The 17,693-nt window shown below is 57.3% G+C and overlaps 1 protein-coding gene across 3 annotated transcripts in view; it reads right to left on the bottom strand.

The window, feature by feature from the left end:
• Positions 1 to 17,693, bottom strand: part of ZBTB16 (zinc finger and BTB domain containing 16) — a 56,494-nt gene that overhangs the window by 17,693 nt on the left and 21,108 nt on the right. For all 3 annotated transcript variants that reach the window (XM_058041348.1, XM_058041347.1, XM_058041346.1), the window contains exons 3-4: positions 11,623 to 11,720; positions 1,193 to 1,279 (exon numbers count right to left, since the gene is read on the bottom strand). In XM_058041348.1, the coding sequence (XP_057897331.1) occupies positions 1,193 to 1,279; positions 11,623 to 11,720 (185 nt within the window). The remainder of the gene's footprint in view (positions 1 to 1,192; positions 1,280 to 11,622; positions 11,721 to 17,693) is intronic.

Here is a 17,693-nt window from a genome sequence, read left to right as displayed (position 1 = left end):
CATTCAAAGCAGCTGGAGGCAATAATGACAAGCTCCCCTTGGGTCACTGTGTCCCCCTGCTCTGGTTGCCCATTGCTCTTTGAGCTTTGGCACAATCCAGCCCCAAGGATTCACCAGCCAAGCAGGTTCAATCCCTACAGGAATGTCAGGGTTGTTAGCCAAACTGCTCTGCATCTGCAGGATGGTTTGGGGTGCAGGCATCATTCAGCTCCATGGCTGGGCTCCCACTTGTCAGCCCATGATGCTCAATGGGTCTGGGAAATAGAAGGAAAGGGGGAGCTAGCTGCAATTTGGTTTTTACTTGGCCACTTTGACCGCCCTGCCTGGGCTTGGGTTGCTCAGCCCTATGCAGCCAGTCCCTCACTGTGCTGGCTGCCCCTTCACAGCACTTCTCCTCAGCCTACGCATAGAGGGCTTCAAAACAGACCTGGAATGGCCAAACCCAGCCTCCAGCTGTAAGGGCATGGACAGGGAGGGCAAGTACTTTAAGATTTATGGAGTGGAGTTTGGCCAGCACAGCTCCATGACCGGGTGACAGCCGGTGACACAGCACTTTGCATCCGTCCTCACACCCCCAGCGTGAAGTCGGGCGGGTTCTCTGTGCCAGCCCCGAGCACAAACTCACTGCCAGTGGCATTTCTATCAGGGCTTTCAGCACTGAAAGATGAGCCTGTGCTCAGCTAAACTGCTCCCAATATAGCACAGGAGGAGCAGGCGCTCTGTCCTGCTCCAGTCTGGATTTGGAGGGTGAAGGGCTCCACCTGGGTCTGCCCAGCTGTGAATTCCCCCAGGCAAACCTTTCCCAAGCACGGCAGCTTTTGCAAGAGGCTGAAGAGATCCTTGTGTTCCTGATGGTGGCATCACTGAAGGGTTGGGAAGTGCCAGAGCAGAAACATGGCAGAAACCAACTTTTGGGAGGTGTTTGGACAGGGACAAGCTTTGCTTGCAAAGGGGACAAACGACCTCATGTGTTCTGTCATTGTTTCCCATGTTAATGCTGAGCAGTGCTGTAACAGCACTGCACCAACTGGTGCCTTAGGCTGTGCTTTAGTGTAAGAGGAGCTGGGGCTGCCTGGGCAGCACAGAGGCAGGAACTGCAGAAGGTCCAGCTCTCTGTTGGGCAAAGGGTGACAAAGGCAGCCCAAATGTTAAAGCCTGCACCTAAGTGAAGGTGGGAGGGGAGGCCACGTACCGGTGTGCGTCTGCCGGTGCGTCTCCAGGGCGTCTTCCTTCGAGAACTGGGCGCCACACTGATCGCAGACCAGGGCCTTGGCACCCGCTGGGGAGAGAGAGGGACAGCAGGGTTACTCCAGGGACAAAGGACGCACCCTGAGCGTGCACCTGCACGCTGCTGCTGCCATTAACACTCCTGTGCATGGAGGGGTTTCGTGTTCATTGGCCCCTGTGCAGCCAGCTAAAGCAGTGCCTCATTCAGCCCTGTGCTCCTGTTCCTTGCACATCACAGCAAAATACAGAGCTGCTTGCCAGGAAAAGATTATTATTATTTTTTAAAATCATTACAATATCAATGCATTTCATTAGCACTGCAACTTATCCAATTGCAATTGGTTTCCTGTTCCTTCCCATCATGGCTGGTGTTGCTGGTACCCAAAGATGCACCTGATGAGGGATGTGGCTGGAATGCAACAACTGAGCAAGAAGCTCAGAGGCATCTCAGACTATTGGAAAGAGATGTGGGATTTGGGGCAATTCTTAGAAAATTACAATCAATGTGCTGCTGGTTTGGGCAAGGAAAAACCCAGGATGCCCAGCAGCAGATAAGTAACTTCTAGACGAAACCAGATTAATGACACACCATATCCAACAGCATTGTGGGACAAAGCCACGGCCCCATTTCAAGGTTTGATTCATCTGTTGTGAGGAGCTAAATGTTCCAGAGCAGGACTCAAGGTGGGGGCACTGCCTGGCAGAATGCTGTGCTGCCCATTTTCAGGGGTCCACATTGCCTCTGCCCTCTCCTTCCTACCCCACCGAGCCCTCCATCCCACAGTCAGGGTGGGGTCTGGGGAAAGGTGGGCAGAGAAGGCGACAGGGAGAGAGGTATCACAAGATGCATGGAAAAGAGAATTCCTTTGCCTTTAAATTGTCTCGGTAACGGCTGGCTCGCAGGCAGAAATATTTGGCAGCGGTGAAATTAAAAGTGATAAATTTTCTCGCCAAGAGCTGATCGATAATAGAGGTCTCATCTGTTAATCAATATGACAGTCTGCCTGTTTACTGTGCATATGTTGTTCCCCGCCGCCCTCGCTGCGATGTCAAGTTTGCATTCAAAACAACCCGAGCGCACCTGGGCCGCTGGCGGCTCCCAAGGGGCAAACACACCCGAACTTTGGGGTGCTCCGGGGCGGCTCCCTCGCACCTGCCACCGGCCAGGGGACCGCGCCAGCAGGGATGTGGGGCACTGGGGCGCGGGCGCTGCCGGGGGTGCCCTCTCCAGGCACCGCAGGGAGAGGGGGAGTGCGGAGCGTGTCCCCGACGGTGCGGGACGGGGAGAAGCGAGGGGCCGGATCGATAGGGCAGCAGCCGGGCCGCCCTCCGCCCGCCGCTCGGCGCGGGCAGCGCGCAGCCCGCAGTTGCCAAGGCGATGGCTCTCCACGGCTCTCCATCGCCACTCGAAGCTCCGCCGGCCCCAGCGCCGCGATCCACGAGGATGTGGCGACCCGCGATCCGTGAGGATGCAACAACCGCGGCAGCAACAGGTTCTGCCCGGGCAGGGCGGCTGCTGGTGCGCGCCCCTCCGGGCTGTGCCCCTCCGGGCTGTGCCACTCTAGGCTGTGCCCCTTCGGGCTGTGCCCCTCCGGGCTGTGCCCCTCCGAGCTGTGCCCTGCGGGCCGTGCCCCTCCCGGGCTGTGCCCCTTCGGGCTGTGCCCCTCCCGAGCTGTGCCCCTCTGGGCTGTGCCCCTTCGGGCTGTGGCCCTCTGGGCTGTGCCCCTTCGGGCTGTGCCCCTCTGGGCTGTGCCCCTCTGGGCTGTGCCCCTTCGGGCTGTGCCCCTCCGAGCTGTGCCCCTTCGGGCTGTGCCCCTCCGGTCTGTGCCCCTCCGGGCTGTGCCCCTCCGGGCTGTGCCCCTCTGGGCTGTGCCCCTCCCGGACTGTGCCCCTCCGGGCTGTGCCCTCCCGGGCTGTGCCCCTCTGGGCTGTGCCCCTCCGGGCTGTGCCCCTCCCGGGCTGTGCCACTCCGGACTGTGCCCCTCCGGGCTGTGCCCTCCCGGGCCGTGCCCCTCCGAGCTGTGCCCCTCCGGGCTGTGCCCCTCGGGTGGCTGTGCCCTCCGGGCTGTGCCCCTCGGGTGGCTGTGCCCTCCGAGCTGTGCCACTCCCGGGCTGTGCCCCTCCGGACTGTGCCCCTCCGGGCTGTGCCCTCCGGGCTGTGCCCCTCCCGGGCTGTGCCCCTCCCGGGCTGTGCCACTCCGGGCTGTGCCCCTCTGGGCTGTGCCCCTCCCGGGCTGTGCCCTGCGGGCTGTGCCCCTCTGGGCTGTGCCCCTCCGGGCTGTGCCCTGCGGGCTGTGCCCCTCCGGGCTGTGCCCCTCTGGGCTGTGCCCCTCCCGGACTGTGCCCCTCCGGGCTGTGCCCTCCCGGGCTGTGCCCCTCTGGGCTGTGCCCCTCCGGGCTGTGCCCCTCCCGGGCTGTGCCACTCCGGACTGTGCCCCTCCGGGCTGTGCCCTCCCGGGCCGTGCCCCTCCGAGCTGTGCCCCTCCGGGCTGTGCCCCTCGGGTGGCTGTGCCCTCCGGGCTGTGCCCCTCGGGTGGCTGTGCCCTCCGAGCTGTGCCACTCCCGGGCTGTGCCCCTCCCGGGCTGTGCCCCTCCCGGGCTGTGCCCCTCGGGTGGCTGTGCCCCTCCCGGGCTGTGCCCCTCCGGGCTGTGCCCCTCGGGTGGCTGTGCCCTCCGGGCTGTGCCCCTCGGGTGGCTGTGCCCTCCCGGCCGTGCCCCTCCGGGCACTCCGGGCACTCCGCGCTTCGAGGGGCTCGCTGCACCCGCGGGCTGAGACGAGCACGGTCCTGCTCAACACACGGCTTGCTTTGCCTGCCCCCGTTTCCACGCGGGATTAGCGGGAGCAGGGACGCGCCAGCGCCCTCCGCAAGCCGTGGCCACAGGGGCCGGGGGAGGCACAGCCCGGGGAGGCAAAGGCAGCCAGCATCTGGCTGGGGGGCGGGCGGATGGGGGGAGGAAAAATTCCTGGCGAGGCGAAAATAAACAGGGCGAAAGCAGGGAGGAGCCGGGCGCACTGGCTTACATAAGGAAGCACAGTGTGTACCAAAACAGCGGACCCAAAAAAAGCCGGAGCTGTCAGAACAATGAGTACAGACGCGGGGCATTTACAGCAGGCGCTGCCGTACAGTTTTATTTACAGTACCTCTTATCAGCGCGGGAACAGCACGCCGCCTGCCAATTTCCAAAGGCCAGGACTGCGTGTTCTTTCCCTCAAGTAGATGTGTACTCCAGGCGGGGGGAGGTTGGTTTTTTTTTTTTTCCTCTTTTTTAAATTTTTTTTTCTTTTCTCATCAGCAAAACAAAAAACTGATACGGAGCCAGAATTCCTGTAATGTACACACGCCGGCGGGGAGGGGGAGGAGGAGGAGGGCGGCGATTGAATATGTAAATAGTTCAAGGTTAATTTTACTATGTGAGTCACTGGGAAAATGTCATCCAACATCTGAGCTTATTATAACAGGGCTCAGAAAAAAAACCACCACGGCTTGCTGTTTGTTATGAAAGGGAGCAGGACACGTTGGAAAGCGGAGCTCATGGCACGGCTCTCTTCTCCCCCCCCTTTCTCCCTGCTTTAAACAGAAACCATCGGCGCAGGTTTGGGCAGGGTATATTTAGCCAGCGCCTCGTATCGCCTACAACGCACAGATATCTGCAGATGATCTTATCGATGGGCTGGGACAGGACTCCGCGTGCTGCCAAGTATCGGCCGTGTTTCGGCGCGAGCCCTGCTGCTGGCACCAGCCCCCTGCCGTACATTTATATCCGCACAAGCAAATTTACAGCCCCTGCCTAATAAAGGGCGAGGAGCTGCTGCTGCTCCATCCTGCGCGGCCACTGCCGCCCCACGCGCCCCCCAAGCAAGGCTGGAGCTGCCCAGGTCTGCAGGGCCCCAAAGCCACAAGGGGGGACAGAACTCAGGCGGGACTTCATCATCTTGGAGCTCTTTTTGAGCCTCTATTATTTAATTTCCCCTCCAAGAAATGTGAGGGAGCAGGCTGCCGGGCTGCACGGTGACTCTTGGGAGTGGGGTGCCCCATGGACCAGGACATGGGCAGGGGCTGCAGCTCCCTCCCAGCCAGCCAGGCCTAGCTCGCTGGGCTGGATGACAGAGCTCATCTTGTTATCCACCATCACCCCAACAATCCCTCCCAATGCCCATCATTTACTTTCCTGGGGAGGAGAAACTTCCGTGGGGCTATGGAAGAGGCATGCTGAGCTCTAGCTCAGGAAAAGAGAAGGAATAAAGGAAAAAGAGGGACTGCTAGCACCTCTGGAGGAGGAGGAAGATGGCTAAGGGAGGAGGAAGATGGGAAATTGGTGAGGAGAGGGGTGGGGGAGGATCCAGCCTTCCCCACTGCTGGCTTGGCACAATGGCCCCATCAGTAGAATGTGACATCCCCTCCCTCAGCAGAAGCGATTAATAAAAATTTGGGATTGCATATTATTAACAGGCTGTAATTGGTGAGAAGATGGAGATGTGAGGGGGGAAATATGGATTAAAAAAAAATCGGCAAGAAAATTTATGCACTGCCGTTGCTTTACTACCTAATTAATTCAGTAATTTCAAAAACAATTTTATTTATGTTCCGTTTACCACATCAGAAGTGCAAAGAAAAAAGCACCAAACCACAGTGATGCTAAAATAATACCTCAAGGCATCTATTTTTAATCAGTGAAAAAAAAAGGGAAAAAAAGAGGAGAGCCAGCCCAGCTTCTATACAATCTCTGCTGGGCAGACCACCAACTCGGGGAGCGCAGCAGCCGAGCCCTCTGCGAGTGCCTTCCTGGCTGCCGAAAACAGAGCTTGTCAAAAAAAAAAAAACAAATCCATAATGGCCTGAGGCTCCTCTCCAATCTATTTTCTGCTCAGCTGGTTTTAAATGAAGTTATTATGAGTCATTAAAACACCCGCAAGCCTGTGGAAGTCAGCCAATTACAATTTTAAATTTAGCCTGTTCTCTATCCCATTCTCTTGTTTTCTTCTTTTGCCCACATCAAGCCGCTTTCGGATCTTTATTATTGCCATTATTATTATTATTATTATTATCATTATTGTTATTTCCCTTCTCCCCTGTTTCACCCAAGTGGAAGAGACAAGTCATGAAAATCTCTGTGCTAAAAAAATACTGTAGAGAAATCCAAGAAGGGCTTAAAAAAGACAGAGCTGCAGAGCAGGCCTGGAGAGTCAGCCTCAGCTCCTGCTTCCCAGAGTGCCACGGAAAGGTGATAACTAATATCAGAAAAAGTGAGGTGTGGGCAGCACCGAGTGGGGAGGGACCTTGAGCTGGAGTGCCACAAACTCGTTTGAGAAGGATGCTGCAGCATGGGCTGCCCTGGGGAGCCTTGGGAAAGCAGCTGGAGGGATGGAGCAGGGGCTTGGGGCCGGCTAAGGTGGTGGTCAGCAGCAACACCATCACCAAGCTCGGCCAGGCAGTGCCACCAACTCCTGCGCCTCACAGGGACTGCTGGAGCAGGGAGCATTTGCATTTAAAAAATAATAATAAAATTATTAATGATGATAATTGACTTGGGATCCCAAACTGGCAGGTTTTTACACAACCCCCTTTCCTGCTGCCCCTGCCATTGCCACTCTTTCCAGCAGCATCCTCTCCACAGGGAAAAAATTACAGACCCCATCCCTGGCAGCCCCGCACGGCGAGCGAGCACGGCGCGTACTGCACAGCCCATAAAACTCCAAACAGCCTCCAGACACTCCTGCAATCGTCCTCCATCAAAACACTTTGTCTTGCATACAGAAATGCGGCGGGGCGCCGCGCGGAATACCAAATCAGCCCGTGACGGTGCGGGGAGGCGGCTCCTTGGCAACCGGGGGGGCTCCGCCACCGCCGCCGCTCGACAGGAAACAAAATCTGTCAAGCCTGTTGGGCAAATGATAAACATTAGCGGTATTAAAAACAACACAAAAGCGGCGTAAATGGCTGGCGAGCGTGCGGGGAGGGGTGGGCAGGGACGGGGGGGCTCCTGCCCCTTTTGCCTCCCGGCCCAAGTGAGGGGGGTCTCCAGCACCACCGCCTGGGGGGAAGTTTGGGAAGTTTCCCCCCTCCAGCAGAAAGCAGGTGGGCAGTGATGGCCATGGACATCGTGAGGGATGGATGGACACGGGATGCGTTGAGTGGGCGTGAGGGGTCCCGGCACCGCGCTCTGCACCCCACCTTCAATAACATCAATAACGTCAATAATGTCAATAATGTCAATAACAAGGGGCAGCCAAACCAAGGGAGCGGTGAGAGACGGTGGGTGAAAAATAAACGTATTTCATCAGGTGAGGGCGGGGAGAAGCAAGAAGCTGGCTTCAACCCAGCGGCCAGGTCCAGGAACCCGGCCAAAACAGGAGCTAAAAAGCAAACCATAATTTTCTGGTCTCAGTTCAGGCTCTTGAGGCAGAGAGGATGGGGAGGGGAGGGGTAGGGGCTAAGAGAAATGTATTTTTCATCAGCCAGTGTATAATTTATAAACAGCATTAAACAGTTTTTGTTTTCTTTCTTCCTCTCCCCCGTGTGCGCGGCTTGGCCGGCAGTCAAGCCTGCATTAATTTCTGCTGTGGGTACAGTGTGTTCTTGGATGCACATCTGCGGATGATCATAAACGCGGGAACGCTGGCAGAACATCCAGACCTGCCGGCAGGCCGCTGACATCACCCGGGACCGAGCGCGGGACGCCGGCCAGCCGGGCCGGGGGGGCGGAGGCGTCCCCGGGGAGCGCCGCGGGACCGGCCGGGGCAAGGGGACCGGAGCGCGCTCAGCCCGCAGAGCTCCGCGCAGCCCGCACAGCCCCGCTCCTCACACAGCCCCGCACAGCCTGCACTGCCCCGCACAGCCCCGCACAGCCCGCACAGCCCGCACTGCCCCGCACAGCCCACCCGCCGGGGCGCGGGGACCGGAGCGCGCTCAGCCCGCAGAGCTCCGCGCAGCCCGCACAGCCCCGCACAGCCCCGCACAGCCTGCACTGCCCCGCACAGCCTGCACTGCCCCGCACAGCCCCGCACAGCCCGCACAGCCCCGCAGAGCCCCGCACAGCCTGCACTGCCCCGCTCCTCACACAGCCCCGCTCCTCACACAGCCCCGCACAGCCCGCACAGCCCGCACAGCCCCGCAGAGCCCCGCACAGCCTGCACTGCCCCGCTCCTCACACAGCCCCGCTCCTCACACAGCCCCGCACAGCCCGCACAGCCCGCACAGCCCCGCAGAGCCCCGCACAGCCTGCACTGCCCCGCTCCTCACACAGCCCCGCTCCTCACACAGCCCCGCACAGCCCGCACAGCCCGCACAGCCCCGCAGAGCCCCGCACAGCCTGCACTGCCCCGCTCCTCACACAGCCCCGCTCCTCACACAGCCCCGCACAGCCCGCACAGCCCGCACAGCCCCGCAGAGCCCGCACTGCCCCGCTCCTCACACAGCCCCGCACAGACCGCACAGCCTGCACTGCCCCGCTCCTCACACAGCCCCGCACAGCCCGCACAGCCCCGCAGAGCCCGCACTGCCCCGCTCCTCACACAGCCCCGCACAGCCCCGCACAGCCCGCACAGCCCCGCACAGCCTGCACTGCCCCGCTCCTCACACAGCCCCGCACAGCCCACAGAGCCCACCTGCCGGGGCAAGGGGACCAGAGCGCGCTCAGCCCGCACAGCCCGCATGTCCCCGCACTGCCCCGCTCCTCACACAGCCCCGCACAGCCCCGCACAGCCCGCACAGCCCCGCACAGCCCGCACAGCCCCGCACAGCCTGCACTGCCCCGCTCCTCACACAGCCCCGCACTGCCCCGCTCCTCACACAGCCCCGCACAGCCCCGCACAGCCCGCACAGCCTGCACTGCCCCGCTCCTCACACAGCCCCGCACTGCCCCGCTCCTCACACAGCCCCGCACAGCCCCGCACAGCCCGCACAGCCCACCTGCCGGGGCAAGGGGACCGGAGCGCGCTCAGCCCGCACAGCCCGCACAGCCCACCAGCCTGGGGACGGGGCGATGCTCGATGCTCGCTGGGGATAGGTGGCCCGGGATGAGCCCCCTCTCCTTCCACTGGCAAACAGAGGCAAGGGTGGGATGTGGATGTGCCGTCCCCTTCTGTCTGAGGTGCCATCCCTACCAGTACGTTGGACCCCACTCCCCCGGTAGCCCCTGCTCCCTGGACAGCTCGTCCATCCCCCAACAGGACCTCGGGGCTTTCTTCTGCCTCTCCTGATGGTGGAGGAGCGTATTTGGGTGGGGAGGGAGGGTGTGAGGCAACAGGGCAGGGGTCTGCAGGGCTGCTGCCTGTACGTTCCCCATGCTGCCCATGAGCATCCCTGCACACTATCGGCTGTTCCCACTGTTCCCAGCCCAGAGTGGAGAAGGGCAGCACAGCCATCTCCACAGCAGCCATTTCTGCTGGTGGGGACAGACAGAAACCCCATCTCCTCCCTGTCCTGGGGAACAAACCCAGCTCACAGCAGGTGCTGAGTAACCAGCACCGCAGGCTGAGAATGAGCATCACTGAGCATCAGCTCTGGCGAGGATGCAACTGAGGGAGCAGCAGTGCTGGGATCAGTCTCCCTGGTCAAACCAGTGGTGCTCTGAACCACAGAACCAACAAGCTGGGTCTCTCACCTCACCTTTGCTGACAATTTGCTTTTCTGGGAGAAGGGCAACTCTCCCTGTCAGCCTTGGAGATCTCTGAGAGCTCGTCTGCCAGCAGTGTGGGCAGCAGGTAGGGAAAGACTCTGCATGGCATTAAAGGCTTTACATTTACACTTTATACTGAGAGTCAACATGGGGCCAAGTATTTACCCTGCACCTGCAAGGCTGTGGCACAAGAGCACTGTGTGCTCAGCCCAGGCTGCCACAGAGCACCACAGCCCCCAGGGCTGCTCCCCAGCCAGGTCCTCAGTAGGAACCTTTACCATAGCCCATCAACACCTGGATGGGGAAGCTGCAGATGTTAACCCCCTTAAGCCCTTTGGCACTGCGGCTGGAGAAGGGTGCCAGGGGACACAAGCCATCCCACTGCAAACTCCCAGTTCAACACAGGGTCCACTGGTGTGGAGGCAAAGCTGCCTTCAGAGCTGAACACGAGCCCTGCACTGCTCCAGCATAACCTCCCCGTGTCCAGGGCTGGCGGCGGGGGGAGGCGAGGCAAGAGGTGCAAAGGTCTCCTGCTTTAATAAATAACAGCGCTGGAATTTGCAGCGGCTGTTTGCGAGCTCGAGGCAGAGCTCTCCCCACCCCCCCAGTCCTCGCCGGATTTACAAAAAAAAAAAAAAAAAAAAAATTAATCCTGTGTGATGACAAGCTTGGCTCAGCGTTCACTGTACATACTGTACCCACAAAGCTGGCTGCCTGCCAGGGACAGGCTGTGAGCCAGCGCGACCATAACAAACACAAGCCGTGCGTGCCACTGCTGGGGGAGCAGCATCCTCAGCCCCGGGCCTGGGGGGGAACAGCATCTGAACTCCAGCACTCAGGGGCAACAGCATCCCAGAGACCACCCCAGCCACCTGCTGCTGTCTGCAGCCACCCTGAGGAGCTGGTCCTGGCCCAAAAATCAGTGGGATGGGAATGGGGTCAGGACTATTGACCAAACATCAGAAAGCAGCAACTGGCCAGACGAAGTGCCCCCCTACCCCAGGAAAAAGAGGAAGTGGGGAAAAAGAAATGAAAACAGGTAAAATATAAAATAATATACAGATAAAAGTGTATAACAGCATTTAAAATGGAATACAGCTTCACTGCCAAGCTACGTGCAAGCAGATCTGTGACTACAGTACCTGCTACCCCCCAGAGATCTGTCCTTGGAGCAGGAGGACAAGGACTCCAGATGGTGTTGGGGTCCAGGGGTCCCTGGCTGTCTCCAGGTCCCCACATCAGACCCCCAGCTCTGCCAGGACTGCACCCCAAGGGGAACATCAGCTGACATGGACTTGCAGAGCACAAGTCTTCCCTCCAGTGCAGCGCTCCAGCCCTCCCCTATCTATTTAATTAAAGGCCCTGCAGCCTGTGAACCTGCTACTTGGATTCATTAGTCAGAGAACGCCTAATTCTGCAGTTTTGCTAACGAACCTGCGGTGGGGGCCCGAGGTGGAAACAATGCTCACGCTACAAGCAGAGCTGACCATGAGTAGCTGCGTGGCATGTAGAGTATGTTATTCCAAGCTGCTTAGTCTGGAAAATATTTCCACAATTAAGGAACTGAAAACAAACTCCAAAAAAGAAAATTTAAATAAATCAAATTACTGGGCACTGGAGAACAAGTTTGCAACGTGCTGCCCGGGGAAGGGTGCAGCCGGCGCTGCACGTGTCTGCTGTAGAGGCGACGTGTGAGCTGGGCAGCCACAGCATCCTGGGGGGACAGACAGAGCAACCCCCGTGCCCAGCCCAGCCCAGCAGCCCCTCCCAACCCACCTGAGTGAGCCAGTAAGTGCATTCGCAGCCGCAAGCTGTCCAGGAACCGCTTCCCGCACAGCTCGCATCCGTACGTCTTCATCCCACTGTGCAGCTTCCTAGGGGAGAACAGAGAGGGGTGAGTCCTGGGACGGGGGGGAGTGACCCAAAACAACACCCAGAAACTGCCTGATGCTTCCTGCAGCCCCCACATTGCCCAGAGTCAGAGCTGGCTTGAGAGGGAGGGCACAGATGGGGGGATCCCACGTGACTCCCCAGGACTGAGGAGACAACCCTCTCCCCACCAGTGTTTGTCATTGTTGCTATTGTTGGAGCCTTTTAATAAACTCGATAAATCTGAAATCTGGAGTTAAGGCAAAATCTGTGTTGGCAAACTCCTTCCCCATGCTCTGAGTGCTTTTGAAAAAGGCACTGTACTCCAAAAAAAAAAACCCAACCACTTTAAGAGGTTGTTTGTGTGTATTTCCAACCAAATCCCAATTTCCATCCAAATTCGGCATGACACAAATCGCAAGCAACAAACAGAGCCACCAGCTCGCAAACAGGAAACATGCCACTCACCGTTTCCTGGCAGCCCCAGGTACACAGCGAGCTACGCCCCGGCAGCGTTGCACAACGCCGAGTGTGCCTCCCACCCCGCGGGGGGCTCAGCATCCCCACATCCTGCCTGGAGGGGCCTTTCTGCCCAGGGCACTTGCCCACAGGCACTGATCACAGCAACGGGTGCCAGGCTCGGCCACGGTGGCCAGACTCTGCATTATTGCCCGTTCCTTGCTGTGAAGACATTGATGCTCCACCTCTGGGTGACCAAGCTCTGGACCAAGCGGAATGATCTTTAGAGGAGGCAGCATTAAAGGAGCACTGCCCAAGCCTGAAAATACCAACCCAATCCCATCTCCTTCCCAAGACACTGCTGCTGCCCCTGGCATCCCCCCCAGACCCATTTCCCCTCCCCTTTGGGACCAACCGTTGCTCAGCCCCCACCACCCACCGGGGAGCACCCTGAGGCTCGGTGCCCACAACAGCCTGTGCTGCCAAGGGGGCACGGAGGGACACAGTGCCCAGAACATGTGGAATGGGGGCTTGGTGCTTTATTTCCCCACCTCCACTGGTGACAGACAGACTCTGCAAAGCCACCTGGCTCTGTGCTGCATAGCCAGCTGATCAATGCCCCTGAGCCCCAATCGCATGGGCTGCTGCTCTCGGTCACCCTGAGCTGCTCAGACCTGTGGCTGTGGCGGGGAGGACTCGGGGCAGCAGCACGTGCAAAGTTTCAACATCGGATGCTGTAAACAGAGAAGTATTTGTGTGTGCTGAGGAGTAACACAGCCCATAGCTGTGTGCTGACCTCTGCTCGCAGCCACCATCTATCATCGCGCTGCAGCAGGACGAGAGTATTTCTATTGCCTTGCTGCCAAAGACAAAACAGGAGTGGTCCTGTCCAGGGCTGGATGTGGCCCCTCTCGCGGGAGGGCTCAGCCCCAGCTGTGCAGGCTTGCGAGGACCATGTGCCTGCGAGCTCCTGCTGCACTTCCCCTGAGGTGTAAGTTTTATTGGAGCAAAGCAGCTGCTGCTCTGACTCCAACAGGATCACCCCTCGCTGCTGCAGAGAGCCAGAGCCCCAAACCAGCCCTGCCCCATGGGGCTCAGGGGCTTGTTCCCCGGCTGCCAGCCCCACATCCCACCCTGCAGGATACTGAACGCCAGCTTGGGAAGAGTTGGACATCACCCCTGATGTCCAGCAGTGAGTGAATGCTGCAGAGCAGAGGGGGAAAGGGAAGGAGCAGGAGCTGTTTCAACTCTCAACTTTGCTGTATAATGTAATTATTAATCAGGCTTGTCCTGAATTCACTGTGTCATAGCAGAGGATTAGGAGTCATGCACGAATTCAGGCCAAGAAGGTTTACAATCCAAAGGATTTATCCGCCTTGCAAAAATAAATAAAACACCAGCCTCCTGACAGGGCTCCGCTGCCAACGAGCAGCTCAATAAGTGACAACCTTCTCATTTTGCATTTTTAATTTGGGACATGCCTGTCACACTCCCTGGCTTGGGCTGTGCTCGCTCCTGCACTTAACACCGGGCTAAAACCACTTTGTTAGGAAGACCCATGTCATGCTGTGGGTCCACACTGCCCCTTCTGAGGCCAGAACACCTTTTCCCTGAATTACAGTCTAACTGGTTAATTAGTTCAAGTAAAACATGGAGGTTTGGGGTTGTTCTCAAGAAACAGAGAAACAGAAGGACAAGCTTCCTTCCTCTGCATCTCCCAAACCTATGGCTGGCTCAACCTCTTCTCCCATTTTCCCAGCACAGAGTGGGGAAATAAGGAAATGAGGAGACCCCCAACCCCACTGGTGTCACAGTGCCCTGGAAATCCACCTGCCGCTGCCCAGGGCACTACCACATCCCCAAATCACATCCTCTCTGCATTGTTTCAACGGGGCACAGGGGTGCTCAAAGAGTAATTTACTTGCAATATCTCTATCAACAAATTTCTGTGGCAACAAAAGTTTTCCGCTCAGCGCCTGCTTCTAGGACGTTCTTATCACTCGCCATCTTGCACGGTCCCTTTCAACAGGGTCTTAAAGAGCTTTATCTGCTCCATTTCCCGGTAGCGAAATATGATTGAAACGTTCTATTTCTGCTCGCCGGATTAAGGAGATGTTGCAAAACTGCACAAAAACCTGGCAGATGTAAGCAAGGTATTACGGCTGCTCGGGCTGTTAAGATCTGAGGGGAAAGATCAATATGTGCTTCTGAAGTTGTGCCTCCAGAAAGAGGGGGCGGGGGAGTGAAGGGCGTTAAAATACATGCCAGCGCTGCCCAAACTCCGTGCCAAAAGATAAACCATGTTTTATTATTCTGACATGAGGCTGCAGCTGTGCTTCTTTCTCCTGCAAGGTCCCTACAAGCACATCAGCCAAGAAGGTGCCCATTGGATGGAGAGCAGAGGCAAGTGGGAAAAGTGCCTTTTTTGTAAAAAGAAGGTGTTCCTCTCATTCCTACACAATGTCCCACTTGAAGTGCATGGAAACAAAGTCAGCCAAAGCCTCCAGGTGATGAGGTATCACTCGAGGATGCTCTGGCACAGAGGGTGGCCCAGGGCGATGAGGATGCCCAGGGCAACAGGGATGCCCGTGGCACAGAGCCCCAGGCCTGGCTCCAGCCCTGCCCAGGAGCCCCAGCCCAGGCTTTGGCGAGGGGCTCTCCAGGCGGAATGCAAGCCCAGCGATCCCCCCTCCCCGCCCAGCCCGGCAAACAAAAGCCGGGCGAGAGGCTGGCCCCTCGCAAGCTGCCGGTAATTAAAAAGGCCTGTAAATGCCCCACAAAAAGCACTTCAAAGGCACGGCGACTCCAGCGAGACTGCGTGGTGTAAAAATTATGAGTTTTCCCCACAGGGTGCTCTGTGTGAAAAGGCCGGGCTCGGTGGCAAACGCCGCTGACCAGCGCTCGGGGATGCAGGGGCTTGGCAGGGCCTGGCAGGGTGCAGGAGTTTGGAGGAGCACACTGGGCATGGGCACGGGCGCAGTCCCGGCACCTAAAGACCACTGCGAGTGTCCCACTGCCACACAAGCGAATCTCTGCTCTGCCTGCCTAAAACCCTGCCTAAAACAGCCTTCTGCTCTCTTTACTTGAGGAACTCTTGCATCCCAGCCCCTCCCCACCACCCCTTTTGGGAAGCAGGGGAGATCCCCTCCCCTCCCCTCCCCTCCCTCTGTGCTGAAAAAGACACATGGCTCTTGGCTGTTTGATTACTTTTAAGTGTGTATTTTTCCCCTCAAACAGAGTGAATGCAATGGTTAGGAAATTTGACAGAAAACTATTCCAAGCCATTTATTGCCTTAATGCGCACCTTTGTCCAACAGGCAGTTTTGACAGGAGCGATAAATTCCAAATTTATGTCAACAGAGCATATGTTGAACACCTCATTTCTGAGCTAAAGCGGCATGCTGCCCCATAAATCACCCTTCTGTTTGAAATGAAAGTAGATTACGGGCCCATGTTATTGAGCAGTTAGAGCCATAGTCATATAAATCAGAACTTTTAACTCCAGGCGATCCGTTCTGCAATTAACTAAAGGGCGCTTTGTCATCTCCGGGCCAGGGCACAGCTTGGCAGGGTGGCCGGCTACCGAGGGAAGGCAAGAGCCCCTCGCTGCCGAGGAAAGGCACCGGCGCAGCTGAGGCTCACTCGGGACCTGTTGGAGCAGCGAGCCCCGAGACAAAGCCTGGAGCAGCGTGGGGCTGGAACAGCCTGGCACGGGAGACCCACGGCTGCAGGGCTTGCACATCCCTGCCCATGGATCCTGCCTGATCCATGTTCTGGACACGAAGCGCAGTGGGGGAATCGGGAGGCTGCATGACACAAGAGAAACAGCAGAGTCCTGACAAGTCTAAAGCCAGGCAGAAACACGAGAGAGTGCGGTGCTCGGAGTCCTGTCCCTACAGAAATCCACACTTGGGACTTCCACAGTGGTTTCGCTGCGTCTCCCAGTGCCCAAGCATCAGATCAAGATCCTCAGCCCACTGATCTCCCCCATCCATCCTGTGCATTTCCCTGGTTTGTTCCCCTGCATCTCCCAGGAACGCCATGCCATGGGACAGGGCTCCTGCGGGGTGTGGGGCTGGCAGATGCTGTGGGCAGTGGGACCAGAGGATGCTGTGGGGCTGGGGGACACCGCAGGGGCTCAGCCCCATCAGGGCTGGCAAAGGGTGTGGGTGCGACGGGCAACTCACACCCATGGGAGTGTCAGAGCTATAAAAAGATTCAGACACTAAGTATTTCCTTTCGTATAAAATATTCATTGCTGCACACGAGTGCCAGGGAGCACAAACCTCCAGTGGTTCTAACTTTGTGCTGCAGCAATAAGGAGTTTTATGGGAGCCTTCTGATTTTATTTACACTGGGCCATCACAGCGGTGCCCTGCCCGAGGGGCAGCCACCAGCCAGACGTGAGGCACTGAACACTGGGCAGCCAAAACGGGACCAGCGCCACTTTGCATGCCCCAAAAATCCTCCCTGCCACCCCCTTTCCCCTGGCATCTCCCTTGCCCAGGTAAATCGATATGAAATTGATTCATCCCTGATCTATTTTATCAAGATTAAGGCAGTGGTGCCACATCTCATTTCCAGTGGGGACAGAGCAGGAAGCCAAGGTCAGCGGGCACCAAGTGGCAGCGAACCCACATTCTCCACCCTCCGACACCAGCACCACACCTGAGCTGCCAAGAGGGCGATTTTGCCCCTGATGTGGCTGTTTACAACCCTCGGTGATGATACCGGATCGGGCCCTGGTCCTGGTGGCTCCTGCAGTCACCGCTCTGCCCTCAGCTCCCAGCCCAGAGGATTAAAATAGCAGGGAGAGCTATTAAGGGCACAGGGAAGGGGGAAGGGAGCTGAGACCTTCCTTTCACTTTAATAAATTAAGAAGAAGGAAAAAAAACCCAACCAAAAACCTGCCCTCAAACCACCACTGCAGCTAAATATAAACAAACAAATAAATAAATCTTACAGAAGCTGGAAATAAAGATTTTACTATTTCTGAATGATTTAATATAAAAAACCCCAAACAACCAACCAGGGGGAGGGGACAGCTATCAATAGAGAGCACTGAAATTCCCTGCCTGTACAATATTTATACTTACCATGAGCTAATTTATGAGTTCAAACCAGATGCTGTGGAGTGACATCATTCCACATGATGCCAACACTTCCCCTTTGAAAAAAGCCAAGGAAAGGATCCTGCTATCCTGCCTTACCTGACAAGAACCAGCCACAAACACCCAACATACAATTCCAATCTTTTTTAGAGCCTGTCCACAACAAATGTGAGCAAATGCTGCCAAAGGGCAACGACTGTCAAAATTTGCTGGTGGCCTGGGCCAAGCACGTGCAGCAGCATCTCCCACCCGCTGCTCCAGTATCCCACTGGAACGATGCTGCCGGCTCCACATGTTGGGAAAAGACAAGACAAACTGCCCACAGCAAAAAGGGCAGCATACAGATTTTTTTCAAAATGTATTCCAAGGCCCTGGTTTCAGATCTGTGTTCAATATTTGTTACTGAAT

This window comes from Melospiza georgiana, chromosome 27, assembly GCF_028018845.1.
Source record: "Melospiza georgiana isolate bMelGeo1 chromosome 27, bMelGeo1.pri, whole genome shotgun sequence".
NCBI lineage: Eukaryota > Metazoa > Chordata > Aves > Passeriformes > Passerellidae > Melospiza > Melospiza georgiana.
The sequence above is the reverse complement of the archived record's forward strand: the minus strand, read 5'-3'. Positions and strand labels throughout refer to the sequence as shown.